This window comes from Schistocerca serialis, chromosome 6 (genome assembly GCF_023864345.2).
Source record: "Schistocerca serialis cubense isolate TAMUIC-IGC-003099 chromosome 6, iqSchSeri2.2, whole genome shotgun sequence".
NCBI lineage: Eukaryota > Metazoa > Arthropoda > Insecta > Orthoptera > Acrididae > Schistocerca > Schistocerca serialis.
The window spans coordinates 212,319,194-212,338,665 of record NC_064643.1 but is presented as its reverse complement, the minus strand read 5'-3'; the positions used below and the strand labels follow the sequence as shown (position 1 = coordinate 212,338,665).

The 19,472-nt window shown below is 38.4% G+C and overlaps 1 protein-coding gene across 1 annotated transcript; it reads right to left on the bottom strand.

Annotated features, from left to right (window-relative positions):
- On the bottom strand, positions 1-10,970 carry LOC126485152 (uncharacterized). The gene is made up of 3 exons (XM_050108820.1): positions 10,810-10,970; positions 506-650; positions 1-424 (listed from the first exon to the last, which is right to left on the bottom strand). Exons 1-3 carry the CDS (start codon positions 10,873-10,875, stop codon positions 288-290), a joined length of 348 nt encoding a protein of 115 aa, XP_049964777.1. The 5' UTR covers positions 10,876-10,970; the 3' UTR covers positions 1-287.
- Between the last annotated feature and the right edge of the window lie 8,502 nt (positions 10,971-19,472).

Here is a 19,472-nt window from a genome sequence, read left to right as displayed (position 1 = left end):
TGGTAGCTCAGAACTTTATTACAATTAAGCTCCATTATTTTTATATACAACATATCAGGTAAAACTATGTAATAATTGTAGTCTCATTGTTTTATCTAAGATGAAGTTCATTCATCTTCAGCAATGAGCAACTCCACAGCTTAAGACATTTTGTATTCACCTAGTTTTTGTTTTAGAAATAACTGGAGAGAATGCATGCAGCTATTAAAGCATAAATCACTTAACTGACACTAGCAATTCTCTTTCATCTCAGTTGTCTTTGTATTTGCTAAATTATTGTGTCACATTTATTTTGAAAGGCTTGACGGTTGAGGTATACGGTATTTCAACATTTCAATTTCAGCTTCAAAATATGAGGTATTGTGGTATGAGTAATATTCAGGATTTTTATATTCGCCGTCTTTGGATGCCCCAGGTCCTACTCCTAGAAAAAAAAAGAGACTTTTCAATTTTTAAGCTTCATTTCATGAACATACTAAATCTGTGATTATTGTTTTGTGTATACCTCCTGAAGGTACTTGGTAAACTGCTGCACTTAAACCAGGAACATCTACTGATGTTATACTTGGTGGTACTTTACTTCCAGTTCCACTTGGTTGCTTGGGAGAAGCTGGTTTGCTACCAACACAGTAGCATCTACTTCCAGATACCTGCAAAATTTTTTTGTTTCAGTGGTAAACCTTTTAAGATATGTATATCAGCATTCTTTATGCTCAATTTGGACATGAGTCTACATGTATTGAAGAATATTTCATTGTTAGGTAAAAGTAAAATCATCATCAGTACTAGTGTAATATTACCGTAAAAAATAGCTGCACAAAATGATTATGTCAAAAGAACTTTAGTTGGATTGTAATTCTCTATTGCTTCTTATTTTGAAATGTTACTTTTTATGGCATACTGTGCTAATATTCCAAGGTTGTTATTCTGTGGTTCTGATCTGCATGTCCCAATGGTCTTATTTCTTCTTTCAAAATAAACTTGCTTTTGCCACAAGTTATGTTATTGCAATTCCCTTTAATGAAGAAATGTTAACCTAATGCATTTCTACATCAACACATCAAAACTATTATCAGCAATACAGTCACTGTGTAAATAAATAATTGCATAATACAGAAAATTCAGCTGGTGAGAACCACTATTGTGTGAAAAAGATTTAACATAAAATTAGTTTTCAGAGGTTAAAGTGATTCTTCAGATCCATAGTGCTGCAATTACACTAATAAATTAAATTTTCCTCTTGCCTCACTATTGGCTCCCTACAACTCAACCTGACAAGTTTTAGGTATTACAAACTTGAAATATATCTCACAAACCAGGTGTGTTGTTGCTGATATACATCTGTAATTCACAACTTTATTGTGTGAAAGAGGCTACTAACATGCATCATTTCCCATTTTCTCTTCCATTTGTGTATGATACTTGGGAAGAATTACCATCAGTAAGCATCTGTATAAGCTTTAATTTACCTTATTTTACCATCGTGGCTATTTCACAACAGACATGTAGGAAGAAGTAACAAGTTGCTCGAATTTCCTTCTAATATACTTTTTCAAAATTATAAAATTAACCTTTGTGTGAGAATGCCTTTCTTGTAGCAGCTGCCATTGGAAATGGGTGAGCTTTTCTGTCGACACACAACTGCCGAACAAACTTGTGATGAATTCATTTAGGCGAACAGCCTGTTGGTGGTCATTTCCACATAAATGCTGTGCAGAGATCCTCTGATGGGGTAGAATAAGCCTGCGAGGGATTGGAGTAAATGTGTCTGGGTGTGTGTATTGATCACATCTTACATTTGCATCTTCCACAGACCCATGTGGCATGGGGCTGGAAGTGAATGTGGCATTAAGATGAACCAGGATATTGCATAGATTGGTTTGGAGGCAGAATACAATTTTGGGAGTGAGTGAGAAAGATTGTGAGTAAGATGTTCCTCATTTCCAGGCAAGATGGTAGATAGTTGAAGCCCTAGCCCTGGAATTGTTTCTGTCCATGCTGATATTGGGCTGTGATGAGGGTGCTCCTTCACAGCTCATTTTTGAGGGTGGTCTGAGGGTTAGGAGTGTGTGAGGGTATGGTGTAGAAATTATGTCTGCAGACTAGGTTTAGGGGGTAGTGCAGCATATTGGGCAACGTAATTCTTATCACTGCAAATGCATTGTCCATGGCTGGCCCAACTATATGGGGGTGACTTTTTGGTGTGTCAGGTATGGCAGCTACCAAAATGCAGGTACTGTTGATAGTGAGCTTGATATGGACACAGGTGTGTGTTGAGACATTAGAGGTGGGTGTCAGTATCCAGGAAGGTGGCATATTGGACGCAGGATGACTAGGTGAAGAGAATGGGAGAGTAGGTGTTGAGGCTATGGGGGAATGAGGATAGGGAGGATAGGGTAGACGAGGGTTTGTGGTCTAGATGATCCCAGTCTTCTTCGTTCACCTCCCCCTCCCCCCTTTCCGATGACTCAATGCCTCTATTATTGAGTTGTTACCTGACTCCTAAATTATTTACATTCTGTAAAAGTCTAGATCTGGCTTACTTACCTGTTTCATGCAACAGTGTTGTCAGTGCTCACTGTAAGGTATGATGGGAAAGAAAAAGGGTGTCAGCTACTGGGTCTAGGCACCCAATTAGAGAGCAGCTGACAGACTACATGTTTCAAAGGAATATAGTCACATTTTCACATCAGTAATCACAGCCTTCAAAATCTTAACACATTCAGAAGAAATATGCAAATATTTTTAGAACCAAGATTATTAATTTAATTTTAGCTTTGCTTTTTGTTCTCAACCAACTGCAAACTTGTTATTCTTCACATATTTGGAAGAAACAATGTATGTTACAACAAACATTATTAATTTAATTTTTATATCAAAGTAATCAGCAACCAGTTGCATAAAAGAAATTTAATTTCTTAACCAGTTTCAGGCACTTGGTGTCCTCCTTCAGGAAGTTATACCTATTGCCTTACTTGTGAGTGTCAACAATAAAATGCATACAGCAAAGTGCCACGGTAAAAGAAAACAAGAGCAATAATAACTGATATCTTATTACTCCGGTATTTTTTTAGTACCATGGCATTTTGCTGTATGCATCTTTCTGACGACATTCGCAAGTATTGTGATAGGTGTAACCTTCTGAAGAAGGGCACTAAGTGCCCGAAACCAGTTAAGAAAGTAAATTTCTTTTATGCAACTAATTGCTGATTATTTCGATATGTACAACTGCGGTTACTGAGGATGAATAAAATATTAAATTTAACTTTTGCAAGTAAAACCATCATATTCCAGCCTAACCTAGGCCTCTGGCTAAGCTACAGATCAGTGTCATCACAACCAGATATTTTAGCTTTCACATTTGTTGGCTTTGCCAAGTCACAACCAAACTGTCACATTCCAATCTCACCACAACCTTGCAATGTGTGACATACATAGAAAGAGTGTCACATATTCATGACAACAAAGATTATAAGTTTAAACAGTGCTCTTGGGTCCCAACCTAATTGCAGTCTTGGAAATTGTGACATATTTGGAAAATAAAAGCAGCTGAACATTTGTGACAAACCAAATTATAAATTTTACCACTGCACATGCACAGCAATGAAATTTATAACCTTGTTTGTCACAAATTTTTCACTATTGCTGTAAGAGCTTTGCTATCAGGTCTCAACCAAATTCAGGACATATTTGGGGAAAAAAAAAAAAAACCACAGTCCAATATTTGTGACAACACTGAATAACTGAACTGTATCTATTTCAATCCTAGAAATTCATTGCTCATTTCCTCGCCTCTCATTGGTATCATCCCATTGGGTATGTGAAACTGACATGTTGCCAACCAATAAACAGTAGAGGAATGCTGCCATTACTGCTGCTGGCCCTGATCTACACTTCAGCTTTTACATTACACTAGGATTTTCGACTGAAATGTTTTCTTGGGATTTTTCCAATAAACATATTTATTTTAGTCAGAACTATTTCATCACCAAACTGAGCTTTACTGCTGTAGCAGGACCAGTGGGAAATGCCATGTACAAGTAATAAAATACTATGGTAAGCACTTGAAGATGGGCTTTTAAAGCACAATAAGCATCATGGTTTTTACTCAAAACCTTGATTGTGACTCAAGTCTACTTCTAACTTTATGAGTGTAAAACAGTCACACCTCCAAAATAGGCTCTATATATAAAATAAGTTTTAGAACTACCTTCTGAAAAAGAAAGTCAAGAAAGTAAAAAAAATAAATGGTACAGAACATCACACAGTCCTTTTTTTATTTTTATTCAAATGTCATCACAGCTACATTAGCTCAAAGTGTACTACTTCTTTTCCTTCAGCGTTTGTCCCGCGTGCCTGTGGGGTCCGCTACATGGGTCCGTTGTCTCCATTTCACTCTATCATGGGCTGCATCTGGGTGAATGTTCATGCATTTAAGGTCTTTATGAATTGTATGAGCCCAACATTGCTTAGGTTGTCCCTTGGTTCTACTGCCGACGATTTCAAGTGTGTAATCCGCCTTGGCAATAGAGTCTTCACCGGCCTGTAAAACATCCCCAAACCATTGAAGACGACTCTCATGCATCTTGTCTTGGATCAGTGCAACACCAAACTGTTCCCTAATGCTGGCATTAGAAACGTGATCTAACTTAGTGAGGCCCGCTGTCCACCTTAGCATCTTCGTTTCCATTATGCTTAGGCGGCGTTCTGTCTCAACTGTAGTCAGCCAGCACTCACAACTATACAAGGCAACTGGTCGGATGACAGTGCGATAGAGTTTTGATTTTAAATTATCTTTCCTCCTCCGGTTGCAAGTGACTCCGGTTGTTGTTCGCCACCTCATCCAGGCTGCCTGAGTTCTGGTGTTGACCTCTTCAGTGAGTCGGCCATCAACGGTGATCGTGGAACCAAGATATTTAAACTTACTCACATGAGTCAGATCTTCACCATTAATCATGATGGTTCCAATTTCATGTCTGTCTGATGTCATGTACTCTGTTTTCTTCAAATTAAGGTGCAAACCGTCCATTTGGCTACCTTCCAATGATGGGAACACCATAACTGCTGGAAGGACATCTGGGCCAGTGGCTTTCCCAGGCTTCATTTTGCTCAAAGCAGTCTTTACCTCTGCGACTGCAAATTCTCTTACGGGCCCTTCAACAGCATGGCCAATGGATATTGGTCGATGGGGGAACCCTTCTGTTGAGATCTTCTTGAAGTAGCTGCACCATCGTTCTTTGGCCTTCTTCCAGTCAACTAGCAGATTACCGGTCTCATCAATGACTCCGTAGAACTGATGAACATCATATGAATTGCAATGTCTTGCTTTAGTGAGTCGATATAAGTCCCGCTCTCCTTCACACGTGTCAAATTTTGCATATAGATCATCATAACGTGAGGATTTGGTTGCTGCTACAGCCTGTTTTGCATCTCTTTGGGCTGTTCTGTACGTATTCCATCGCTCTGGTGTTTTATCAGTAAGACTCATGATACAATCGTTTCTTTGTGTGTACCGTGTCTTTGACGGTGTCATTCCAAATCCACGCATCTCTATCAATCCCCTGTCGTCCTCAAAGTGTAAAAAGCAATTATAATTGCAACACAGTAACAAAAGGGGTGTATTCCCCTTCTGCTTTGACTATTGACATCACCAATGAACTTTTGTACAGGTGTTGTGACAGACTGATCTGTAGGACTGCCCCAGGTCAGGGTTATGTAGGAAGGTGATGCCAACAAGTATGTCAAAAATACAAAGCTGCCACGCTCCCTCCCCCTAGGTATTTTTGACATTTACAGCAACAAATTGAAACATAACACATCCCAATGACAGGTTGTACAATCTTAGTTTGTTTCAATTGAGAGAAGCCAATGAATGTGCTTGACAATACTCTTTTATATAAATTGTGTATTCCATAGTTATCTTTATATTCTACTTTCTCAATTTGATCTGATATTTTAAGGTAATGTCCAAATTCCGAAATACCGAGCAAGATAGCAGTCATGTCACACTGGACTCGAATTTGGGAATACAATGGTCCAAACCTGCGTCCGACCATCCAGATTTAGGCTTTCCATGATTTCCCTAAATCACTCCACGCAAATGCTGGGATTGTTCCCGTGAAAGGACAACCTTTCCTAATCTGAGCTTGTGCTCCATCTCTAATGGCCCCATTGTCAACTGGACATTAAACACTAACCTTCTCCTCCTCCTCCTCGTCCAAATTCGTAAGGGGTTTCGATACTTTGTTGAAATACATGATTGTATGAAACCATCACTGGTCAAAGCTGACTGGTTACATAGTATTTCTCAATACCTCCACAAAAAGAGTTCCCACTATTTTAAAAAAAGAAAAAACTATTGCTAACCAAGACTGCACAAAAAACTGTACATCTGAGATGCTCTACATCATGTTCTTTTCAAAGGAACTTAATTAAATCTCTAATCACTATTCTGTGCGTGAACATCCAATAAGATAAGTATAAAATTATTGTGCAGTCATTAACAGACCAAGGAAGGAAGATTGGGATACAATATCCTGCTGAGATGGAGCTCAAACTGGGCAAGGGTGGGGAAAGAAAACCACTGTGACCTGTTCAGAGACATCTTAACCTTTCTAAGTAAAGTATAGAATTCAAACAATGGAAAATCCAGGACGGAATAATGATGATATTATGAGAAGGATAGATTGCTACTCACCATTTAGCACACATGCTGAGTCACAGACAGACACAATAAAAAGACTGTTAAACACATAAGCTTTCAGCCAGAAGGCCTTCTTCTGAAACAGACACCACACACACATTCACGCAGATGCAGCTGACACGAACATGACCACTGTGTTTGTGTGAATGTGTGTGTGTATGTTGTCTATTTCAGAAGAAGGCCTTCTGGCCGAAAGCTTACATGATTAGTAGTGTTTTCATTGTGCCTGTCTGCGACTTAACATCTCTGCTGTATGGTGTGGAGCAGTCTCTGCTTTTCATAATATTGTCTTAAAGTATAGAAATGTAACTCTGGAAGGCCAGAGCAAAATTTGAATCCCACTCCTGAATATGAGCCCAGTGCCATAGTCACTCCAGCACCTCACTCTTTTAATACACTGATGCACTGGCCAGCCACATGACTCAGATTTTAAGCTTCACTGATTGAACAGTGTTATACCATCATCAACTGGACCTACTTCTATACAATTGATTTTTAGTTTTATTTTTACAATTAAAAAGGAATTCCATGATGCCCCTTTAATAATTTCACAAATACAGTTTTCTAGTCGAGAGGAATTCAAACAGCACTTTCAGTGTGTTAGAGGGTTCTCAGCATATGCTGGTCAACGATTTACTTTTTTGAAATCTGTGGCTAACTAGTACCAAGTTGCTGGTACACTGTGCCAGATAGCTGTTTTTTGAAGTAATGGTTATTTTCATTGTACTGGGCCAAAGAAACCTCTCATATAAATGATTATGGTGACAAAGAAACCAAACATAGCATTAGTCTAAGGAATAGGGGTTTACTTCTAATAACACATTAACCTTGATTACTAAACCCTCACAAAATTTACAAAATGTATGAATTCCTATGGGACCAAACTGCCGAGGTCATCGGCCCCTAGACTTACTACTTGAACTAATTTACGCTAAGAACAAAACACACATCCGTACCTGAGGAAGGACTCAAACATTCAGTGGGAGGGGGCGCACAATCCGTGACATGGCGCATCAAACCGCACGGCCACTTCGTGCAGCACAAATTTTACAATTGCAGTTCCTACAATCTGGACATGTGGTTTTGAGTACCTTGATGGCAAACATTGTTTTTAACAATGGCTGAATTATTTACTGCCAAAATCCAGCATTAAGCTGAAACTTGTGCTTGTTTTGTGAACGTTCTGAATGTTTACTAATGGTGTGCCTGTTTGCTGATAGTCAGCATATTTGTTTTGTGGCTTAGAATTTATATTAGTATGGCATCTTTGATGAAATATCAAGCAGTCACAGTTAGAAGAGTGTGAATTTACATCACATTTCCCCCTTCAGTGCTGATCTCATCTTTGATGATGATGAGGTCCCATACTCCGAGGAGCGTAGGGAATGATGCGAGAGATCCACACCGCCGAATAGGCAAGGTCCTAGCGGAGGTGGTTTGCCACTGCCTTCCTCCGACTGTAATGGGGATGAATGATGATGATGAAGACAACACAACACCACCCGGTCATCTCGAGGCAGGGAAAATACCTGACCCCACCAGGAATCAAACCCGGGCCCCCATGCGCGGTAAGCGAAAATGTTACTGCAAGACCACGAGCTGCAGAATCTCATCTTTAGCTACTAAAATTTGCACAACATACATGGTGCTGAGTTTGATTTTGACACTAACATACTGGGTGGTTTGCTCGAAGAAACTGACAAGAATAGATAATTTAGTGAATAGGATGATGATGATGATGATGTGTGTACAGATGACAGTGATGTAGGCCCACACTTTCAAGCAGCAAATGAGGAAAATGAGGAATCAGAAGAAGGATCCCTGAGTGGCCATGGAAGACTAAGTTAGGTCATGCTTAGATTATAACAGTAGTGTCTAAAGTAGAAGACTACTCATTTTGTGTGTAAAATACCTTCGCAGTTATGATGATGATGATGATTTATAACCAATGGATAACAGTTATGACTTATTTTCCAATAAGATTTTGAGCAGTAAATTTGTCAAGTTATAAGGTGTAAAACATGCCATTTTGTACTTATTTTGTATGTAACAAACCACTGGAGATCTAACAATTGCAATTAACTAGCACTTAGCCTATATATGACTTCCTCTGAATAAAATCTATAGTAGTAAAATTTATAACGATTTAGTAGCAATGTAATATTTTCCCCTCTTTAGTGTTCAAGGGTTAATTGGAAAAAAATCATTAATAAGCTGGCGAGACATAGTTTGGCATGCAGTAGACCTACATGTATGTGCCCACTGAAGGCAGGAGTCTACCAAAACTGTAACCAAAAGCAGTTCACAAGTCCAATAATTATTAAATTCTATATGTTCTACATCGGCACATTTTTTAGTGAAGCTGCAAACCATAGCACTCACAGTCACCAAGGTTGAAACCAAAATAAGAGATTACAAGGGCCTATCAAACGAAACCTGGTAAGAAACTGAATAAAGACTCAGCATGGAAGAAGGAAGGAAGATATTAGAGTTTGACAACTCATTGAGGTCACTAGAAGAGAAGGAATGAAGATTTGGGTTTAACATCCCTTCGACATCAAGGTCATTAGAGACGGAACAACCTCTGTATGGATTGTCAGGCATGGATTTGAACTGTCGTCCTCCCGAATGCGAGTCCAGTTTGCTAACCACTGCACCACCTCGCTTGGTATGTCAGACTGGGGAAGAAAATTAACCACGGTCTTTCAAAGGAATCATCCACACAGATGCATTAAGTAATTTACGCAAATCATGGAAAACCTACATCTCGATGACTGCACTAGGGTTGGAACCCTCTTGCCATTGTCCCAAGCAAAAGCTCTGTGTACTACCTCTCTCAGTAACACCCATTATGGGACTGGGTATTTCTCACAGTGCCAAGTCTATATATGGAGATGGAAATCAGCAATTGGTACAGCTGTGGTAACTACAATCATTCAGATCATTTCGTTTTGACTGCAGAAAACACTGTTGTTGGTGAAGTCAGAGAGATTAAAAACTCCTGAATGGCATTGCAGTAATATTAGTCATAGTTAACTCAACCATATCATTCATTCACGGTGCGGCCCACTTCACGAAGTGTCTGCCCTGGAAAATGACTCCCGAATCGAAATGACGTTTATCCAAATAAACAACTTTTGTGGTATGCTGAATCTGGTGATGCTTTCCTTGATAAAATTTTCAACGGATGAAACTCTTAGGTGCACTTAAGTTAACAGTAATAATGGGGGGCTAAGGATTTTTTTAAGAAATTCATAATGGTTTCACAGAACATAGACAGTGAAAGATTAATATTTTCTGTATAAAAGCTTGGCTGTCCGCATATTATAACTAACAATTCGAAACACACTTAATACATAAGGAATAAGTATGGAAGTCAATTCTCATCACCCCAAACCAAACAATTTCCTATCATCAGAAACAATTAGGCCTATCTAGCTTAACTCTGAGCAGGGGATTCCGAGTTTCCATATAACAAGACCATCTCCAACCTCCCCCCCTCCCTCCCCTTTCCAAAATTGACGCACAATTTAGATACATGTTAAAACCTTAAGAACCAACTGGTAGCAATAAGTCCTATTCTGCACAAGCTCTCATCCTTTACTAAAGAAGTTTTGTTGAGTGCTACAGGACTTATACTGTGTGTGGGGAAATTAATCTAAATGCAATAAAGCCCTGTGTATGAGGGTCCTACAGAAAAAAATTAATCTGTATCCATTAATATTTTTTTCCATTCACATGTAGCTGCATACAGTAATCTTTCGTGAGTAACTAAGACGAATGTAAAAGTTTTACTTAACAATTTTTTTTCTTACAAAAGGAACAACTGAAGGTTTAAATGAAACAAGAACGAACTGTACCTCATCGTTTCTCACGCAGTAATATTACTTTACGTTACTTCCAACGTCCTCACTGCTACGAAATCCTTAATTATGCAGTAAACTCATTTCATTATTTACTCTTTCGTTTCTGGATATGGAAACAATACACAGAATGTACTAGTTCAAGATTTGTGTGTGTGGATAATTCACTATTAAGCAAGTTCGACACTTTTCTTTTAACATATTCACGATTGCGTACGTCACCAAATCCACAAGGTGCGATACCTTTCGATTTATGTTGCTGAGGAATGACAGGCGTATTATACTGCTGGCCATTTTAAAATACTTCATTTATTTACAATAACACAGCCGTTCCCTTTCCCTTAACTTTGTCCGCTGATAGCCGAATTCCCTTATGAACTCGTCAGAGATGATACGCACATGCTTTTCAAAGACACAGGTATGGAGGTAAGAATATGTCTGCTTGTGTCTGTATGTGTGGATGGATATGTGCGTGTGTGCGAGTGTATACCTGTCCTTTTTTCCCCCTAAGGTAAGTCTTTCCGCTCCCGGGATTGGAATGACTCCTTACCCTCTCCCTTAAAACCCACTTCCTTTCGTCTTCCCCTCTCCTTCCCTCTTTCCTGATGAGGCAACAGTTTGTTGCGAAAGCTTGAATTTTGTGTGTGTGTTTGTGTTTGTTTGTGTGTCTATCGACCTGCCAGCGCTTTTGTTCGGTAAGTCACCTTATCTTTGTTTTTATATATAATTTTTCCCACGTGGAATGTTTCCTTCCATTATATATATATATATATATATATATATATATATAACTGTGTTATTTTTAAATTCCACAATCTTGTGAAAAAGGCAGTTAACTGAAAAGTCACATTGTAATAATTTTTCTGTATACCTGTAACAAGCAGCTCAACAAAGTGGATAACAGATCAAGAAAAGCTTTTTTGCTGGAATAAAATTCTGAATATAGTACCTAATATTTATGCTTTATTTCATTCCCAGTTCCCATACTTTTTATGAATGAATAAGGAATATATAGCCTATATTTTTATTGGGACAATGATTTCAAAAGCAAGTCCTAGTTTCAATGTTAGTAAAACTTTGTCATTGGCAAGCAATGAAGCTTCTGCTTATTGATTGAGACATTCCACACTTCTCAAACTATGATGTAAAGTTTTGCTCCATGATCTGTCTCAATCCCTTCATCATTTCATTTTGTACCACTGTAAATGCCTGTCAGCTTGACAAGAAAGGCTTGCATTTAAAAGAATGAAAGTTATAAAATAGGGAATGACATAAACAAAGCTCAATGAAGAATGGTTTATGCCTAAGCTACCTAAAAACACTGGGACATTGTTGCCCTGTTAAGAAATCTCTTCCATACCAAAATAAGAAATTGGAACCTAAGGTAAGTAAGCAATAAGTAGAACTCCTTACTAATATTAAAATGAGTCCCATAGCAGATGAAAATTGGAACACTGTTATACTGCCTTGGCTAACAGACATGTCATTTAAGTGCTGCTGCTGCAGTTGATTTGTTAGTTACTAAAAAAAGTGCCCTAGTCTCATATTAGAGCTGCTGCATATCACTTAAGACAAGAAATGTGGGTATGTATTGAAGTGTGTATGAACTGTATGGCAAAGAGTTTTGTTTTCTTCCTCAGGGTCAATGTTCTGCAAACTGAAAGTACCTGTTTTGTGTATAACAAACACCTAATTTATATTTCTTGGGATTCTCCGCAGTTATATTCCACTTGACAACAGAATGAAGTTGTGCACAATGTGACAGGTTGTTGGCTAAACATTAACTCACATTGAGTTATTTTATCAGATTTATTTATCTGCTGCTTCATTGTTTAAATAATTAACAACAAAGACAGATCATTTGGTTACCTCTTCAGATATAGGTGGTGGTCAGAACCTAAATCAGTCTGCTACACATTAGTAAATAGCTGCTACAATACATCATTCTGAACTCAAGCAACTGAAAAGTTTTGGTTTGTATGTCACGAAAATCGGAAAAGACGTCGTCACATTTCGTAAATCCAGCATTGCTTCGTCCAATCAGATGATCGTAAGAATAAGTAAAGAAAGAACCCTAGTTTGTGATACACGTTGATTACTGAATTAACAAAATTGTATAGTTTACATTGAAGACTAGCTATTCGTAATATTACATTAAAAACTATTTTTAATCAGAAGAAACGCGGAATTTCGCCTTTACGAGATTTTATTTTAAACAAAAACTTTGAAACAACCAATCTGATGACGTTACATGCGTATATGGTGCAATTAGCGACTTTAATACATGCAGCGCTTTAGCACACTGGCAATGTTTTGGTCAGAGTGTCATGGCAGCGAGCCACGCCCCCCTGACTTCAAAACGTAGTACGGCTGGGATACGTAGCGCCAACTCCCCTTGTTCTTACCTCCATGGTACCAATGCATATGCAACAATCTATCTGCGTAGATTTTTTTTATTTTATTGGCTTCTAGCATAATGACTTTTTAGCCATCACAAATTAAATGTATTGATACATATACACATAGCAAAGTAACATTTGTTCTTCTTCATTCATTTACGTCCTCAGACACAATTGACAGTTAACCACTTAGTTGTTAATTCATTTCTTTAGTTAAGTTCACTGGTCACAATTCCGTATAAATTTTTATATCGTCTTTAGCTAAAAGTCTGGATATGGCGTTGTAGGACCTCCTGGTTGTGTCTCCGAGAACTGGGATCGTGCACAGTGGTTAAAGCTCCCATCACCTAGGAAGGCGCTTCCGCACAATAGGGGGGGAGAGGAAAGGAAGCGTGAGGGGGATGAGAACTGCGTATGCGCGGCTGCATAGAACGGGCAAATAAAAGTCCATGCTGCGAACTGCATTGCTGAGGATAACCGTCAGGCTCGTTTGTCTACGGTACATTGTATTATACGTTCAAATCTATGAGAGGAATAATAATCATTAAAAACAATTTCGAACAATCGCCATAAGAGAAATATTAACTAACGTCATTAACTCATGTCCACTGCTCCACAGATTTACTCTGCATGGCGCCACTAACACGTTCGATATTCCAGTGAGAGACCACATTTATATTACATTGAACAAGCAAACAGTAAACCGTCATCCGCGAATAACTCCACGGAATCTGACAGATAACATCGTAAACCACCGATATCTCGACAAGTAACAGCTACTGTTATTTTAGGGCCTTATCCAGTTTGTGCCTTGAAAATGACAAAGGTGGGGGCAATATATTGATCATTATAGTATGCATAATTAAAACGATACAAAGTCCTAATCAAAGAGGCTAGGAAGTTCTTATTATTATGTATGTAACTGATAAATACCATTGCAGACTGGGAAACACCGGAAGGCACTGTGCAAATGGTGGACAAATTTAAATATGTGGGAGAATTTATAACAGGAAGGAACAGGAGCAAGGAGGGAATAACAGAGGACAAAGAAGATGAGGTCAGCCTTCTGCATGACGAGAGAGATATACAATAAAAAGAATATATCCACAGAGGCAAAGATAAGCACTACAAGGCAATGGTGAGGAATGCAGTATTATATGCTGCTGAGACGATGACACTTGGAAGAAATGGGGCAGAACAACTACAGAAAGAAGAGAGAAAAATACTGAGAAAAATACTAGGTCCCAATGTGGAGAGAGGTGGATGCGAAGACCTAGGGAAGAATTTTACCAGAACATGAGAACAATATCTGAGGAAATCAGGCTCAAAAGGACAAAGTTTGCTGTGCATGTAGTTAGGATGAGCATGGACAGAATGCTGGAGAGAGTGTGGGAAACAACAAGGAGGACAAGGGGAAAGACAGGAACCAAGCGGGTTGTTGAACTTTGGAAGCACTGGTTGGAATTGGGGATCAAGGTCGAAGGAAAGGAAAATTGGAGGAACAAATATACACCGACCAATATGTCGGAGATCAATGACAGACAAGAATACAGGAATAGATTAGAGTGTCACTAGTGGAGCCGACAGGGGAAACGGACACTCAAGATCTCGGAAGAAGAGCGGGAGAGAAAAAGATAAAGAATGAAGAGGTTCTGGGAGAAGAAGAGGAAAATGCAGTCCACGAAGAGGCAGTAGCGCAAGAAGAAGAAGAAGTAACTAATATGTTGACAAACACATTTTTTAAACTACGAGTCTTTAAAACTAATAAATATTATTAGTTTGTTCCAAAGTCTACATTGTAATACCATCATCACTTCTATTTGAGTCTGTTTCCAAACATTCTGATTTTAGAATTACGATGATAGGTTCAAGGCTTATATCCATCATCACTTCCCTGTCAAATTCTTCTTTCTGAAGCTTTTCAGCATACCACACAGTCTCCGCCCACGCTTCAGGTGGGATGTTGTCTGTTGCCTCATTGTCTATTGCTTCATGCACAAGTGATTCACTGTATCTTATCTTGAATGTTTTGTTTTTTCTCCCACATGGCCTTAAATCCTTTGCCCAAATTAATTCCATGGGGCTACAATGACAGTGACATGTAGGTAAACGCAGAACTGTGTGATCCAATTCATGTGCAAGGAAGTCAAGTTTGTATGTTCTTTCACGTGACTTGTACAGAATAAATTAACGAGCTGCAGGAGATCGGCACGAGTTTGGTGCTTAATATTTTTATTTTTAAGCCATGGAAAAATATCCGCTTTCTGGTGTTTATACTTGGTGTTTCCTCTGTAACTGTTAAATTATAACTGGCAATGGCCGACTTCGAAGCAAGGTATGACAAGAATTGTGAACCTTGTCACAAAAGTGACAGTGTTCATTGCCGAATGGTAATCACTGCTGTTTTTTTGCACGTAAATAAAAGTTTTATCTCAGAAATGAAACCAGAAGAAGAGTCAGCATGCAGAATAATTATCAGAGAACGTATCCCTATGAGAACTTTAAATCCGCCACTACCATCACTCATTTTCCAGCAGATCTCCTTGGAATGATTCTAACTGACCCATGTTTCATCAAGGTACTACACTGTTGAATTACCTCCTTCTGTTGTATCATGAATCTTTGTATGGGATATAGTTCATGCTGCACCTAGGTCACTTCTTTGAACTAAAAACTCTCTTCTTCACAAATCTGGAATCAATGTTTTTTAAAATTCTTTACCTTGAAGAAGTGCTTACCATTGAAGCCTGTATAACTGTAACACGTTTTTGTTACGTCGGGCATTCGTCATTCACATGGAGAACTTTAAAACATCGTTGTTAAAACTATCCATTTGTGTTACAGATTCCTCGGGATTTCGATGCTCTCCAGGCGACACGAAACCAACTGTTTCCACGGCTCCTACAGCTCTGACACTTTCATTTACAATTTTCTTTACAGTTCTCTTGCTGACATCACATGGTTCTGTAGTCCATTCTCGTGTTTTCCAATGTGAACAGTAGGAGACCTGCTTTTAAATTCACGTTGTGAAGCACTTCACGTTTACTGCCGTCACCCGACTTCTTTTTATAGCCCTTAAACATTTACAAGATACACATTCACGGCTATACTGCTACAAGAAAAAAAGGAAACAAAAAACTGATAGTTGAATGAATAATTCGGTTGTCGCGAAGTGCGGCAACAGTGCTGCATGTAGATGCGAGATTCTCGCTCTCTAGCTGTAACTCCCTGCTAGGCGCTCGGAAAGAGAATGAATATTTTGGCCGCCAGTGGTTAGTGGAGGGGGATGCACAGAACGGCTGGAAATTGGGCGTCTTCTTACACGACGCGAACAATAGCAGTGACCAAGTCTTAACAGCTCCTTTAAAAAGTTGACTCTGCCTTTCTCATAGAGTCTACACTGAAATAAGAAGTGATTTATATCAACAATTGTTTCCTCAGCACACTGACAGTAGGGTGTCTCCGATACTTCGGTTCTATGTAAACAGGCAGGGAAAGATCCATGACAGACACATTTTATCTGCGTAGATATCTGTGCACGCAATAAATCGCCACAAATTTCGTTTCAAACTGCTGCTAGTCGCCCATCTGTCGGTTCAGGAAAGAACATTCACGAACGATTGCAATTCAGGAGAGTAACTCGTAACACAGGAAATTCTACTGTGAACTGTGTTCGCAACTAGCTTCAAGAAATGTCAACGAAAAATCAGAGGCGGGAATAACGATCTAGATAACCAAGATGGTGTCTCCTTAGGTGACGGTTGTTTTCACATATTAACCAGTATTTACTTCGCGAGCTACACTGCAAACTCGATAAAGAACTTGGTAGAATTATTTTCAAATGTACAGTAAGAAACTTAAATATATATTGAAGCTCGTAGCTCTTCATGTAACATGGCTAAATACTTGTATGAGGAGAGTGCTTTCACCATAGTTGATATTGCGATTTGTGGCAACACGAAGAAGTTAAAAGGATTTACCATTTTCGACACTAATGTCCAAACAAGCATTGAATGAAATAATATCTGACACATGAGAAACTACATACACTATCCTGACGAAGGATTTCATGAAGACGAGTACCTCATTGCATAAAATATCAATCGCGACACATTGCAGACAACACTTTCATTAAAGTTTGTGTTGTAAACTATTTTATTCAATAGCTTGAATGACATTTAAATATCTCTGTTTTAGCAGACACAGATTCACATATTAACCAGTATTGTTTTGGACACAGGAGCAGCTGTCATGGTTTTGTCATATAATTTCTATAAGAAAATAATTGAATTTGAACCTGTGCAGAGTTTCCTGTTCAAAAGTGTAAGATTTTAAGTGCCATAGGTAGTAAGTCTAGTAGAGATACGAAACAGGTTTTTGTGACCATTTAGATAGGTAATGGAACAGTACAATGGCCATTCCTCATAGTCCAGAATCTAGTTACTAATTGTATTATAGGTTTAGAGATGTTATGTGAGAAGGACAGTATTATTGACTTCTAGAAACGTAAATGTTACCTTAGACATAAGGGCAGTGAAATCACGATTGATTTGGATAGCAGGACTCTCAAACATGACAAGTATTGTACAGGGTACAAAATTCAATTTTTGGAAGAGAGCGACGAAACAAACGTACACACACTCGCATCTGATACGGAATATGATGACTTGAAAACACTGATTAGCCATAAGTTAAGTGAAACCACTGCTATTACTGGTGATGAACGCAATGAGCTTTAACAAGTACTATCTAAGTATATACAGGCCTTTACTAAACGACCAGGTGTCATTAAGAAATATGTTTATAATACTGAATTCAAGCCTCAACAAATTTTGTATCACAAAACCTCTAATGTACCACTATCTCAACGACCTGCGGTGTGGCAAGAGCTTAAACAGATGTTAGAGTGGAAGATCATCGAACCTTCCACATCTCCATACTGTAGTCATTTACTTGTTGTCAAGAAACCTATCGGAAATATTAAACTAGTGTCAGACGCATGTCCCATAAATGAAATTATAAATTTTTAGATGATAAGTACTTTTCCACCATCGACTTGACAAATTCGTTTTGGCAAATCGCAATAACTCCTGATTCCAGTAAATATACTGCTTTCATATTTAGGGGGCGAACATATCAATTCTGTGTTTTTCCTTCCGGATTGAGCATCAGTTCAGGCGTATTTATTACTGGTTTGGATACTGTGATTGGTGACAAGTTAGTTGAGACTGTTACACATTACGTCGATGAGCTTTAGATAACTAGTAACACTTTGAATGAACATCTTGACACTCTGAAAAGATTCTGGAAAAATTTTGCACAAGCTGGTGTCATAGCTAACCTAAAGAAGTCAAAATTTGCTTGTAGTGAGATTAGGTACCTTGGACACATAATTAATGCACAAAGTACACCCTGATCCAGGTAAGTGGGACCCTATTAGGAATTTTCCTAGTCTTTGCACTAAAAAACAACTGAAGTCATTTCTAGAACTCTGTTCTTTCTTTCGACGTTTCCTGTCATAACAACTATTGCACAGCAAGCGTCTCCTAAATTTACTTAAGAAGAATCAGGTATGGATCTGGTTTGAGCAGTGCCAGCAAGATTTTTATAACATTAAGCACTCATTGGTGAATGCAAACATTTTAGACCATCCAGACTTTAGTTTAGATTTTTGTATGACGTGTGACGCTTATTGCAATGGCTTGGGTTGTTGCCTATTTCAAGTAGTTAAGAACTGAGAAGAGGAACAGGAAAAAATCACTGGATTTGCAAGCCATACTTTAAGAGAATATGAATGTACTTATTCAACCACTGAATTTGAAACTCTTTCTTTTGTCTGGGCTTTCAAAAAGTTTGACTATTATTTGTATGGTAAACACACGAAAATTTATACAGATCACCAACATTCTTGTTAACATGTGAGTTAGTTCATCCTAAATTATCAAGCTGGGCTTTATTTCTGCAGAATTACTCATTTGATATTGTATACATTAAAGCAAAAGACAACATCATTGCTAATGCTTTTTCCCATCTTCCGCACGGTATGGATGATTCGTAACAGTGATCTTGATAATGTGAACGACTACAGAAGTCTCCTAATGCAGGATAAACAATATTACCAATATTACATTGATTTGTGTAGAAATATGACAGCTTTACAAAACTCTGATACGCAGTAGAACAAGGTAATGACTGTAGACATAGATCAACATGACCAACCACTGTCTAGCCATTATCTGATATATGATGACGTCTTAGTCTATCGTCATCATCATGATGGCTCTAACTGGTGTGTATGTATTCCCGTGGACTTGGAACAGAACTTAATCTGTCACACACATTTAGTTGGGGGACATTATGGAACGAAGAAGTGCCTTGCAAAACTTAACACATATTGTTATTTCGCTAATATGAGGCGAAAAATTCACAATGTACTTAAAACATGCATATTTTGTCAGAAAATCTAAACCTCAGAACCTATTTTCAAAGACAGATCTACATTCCATA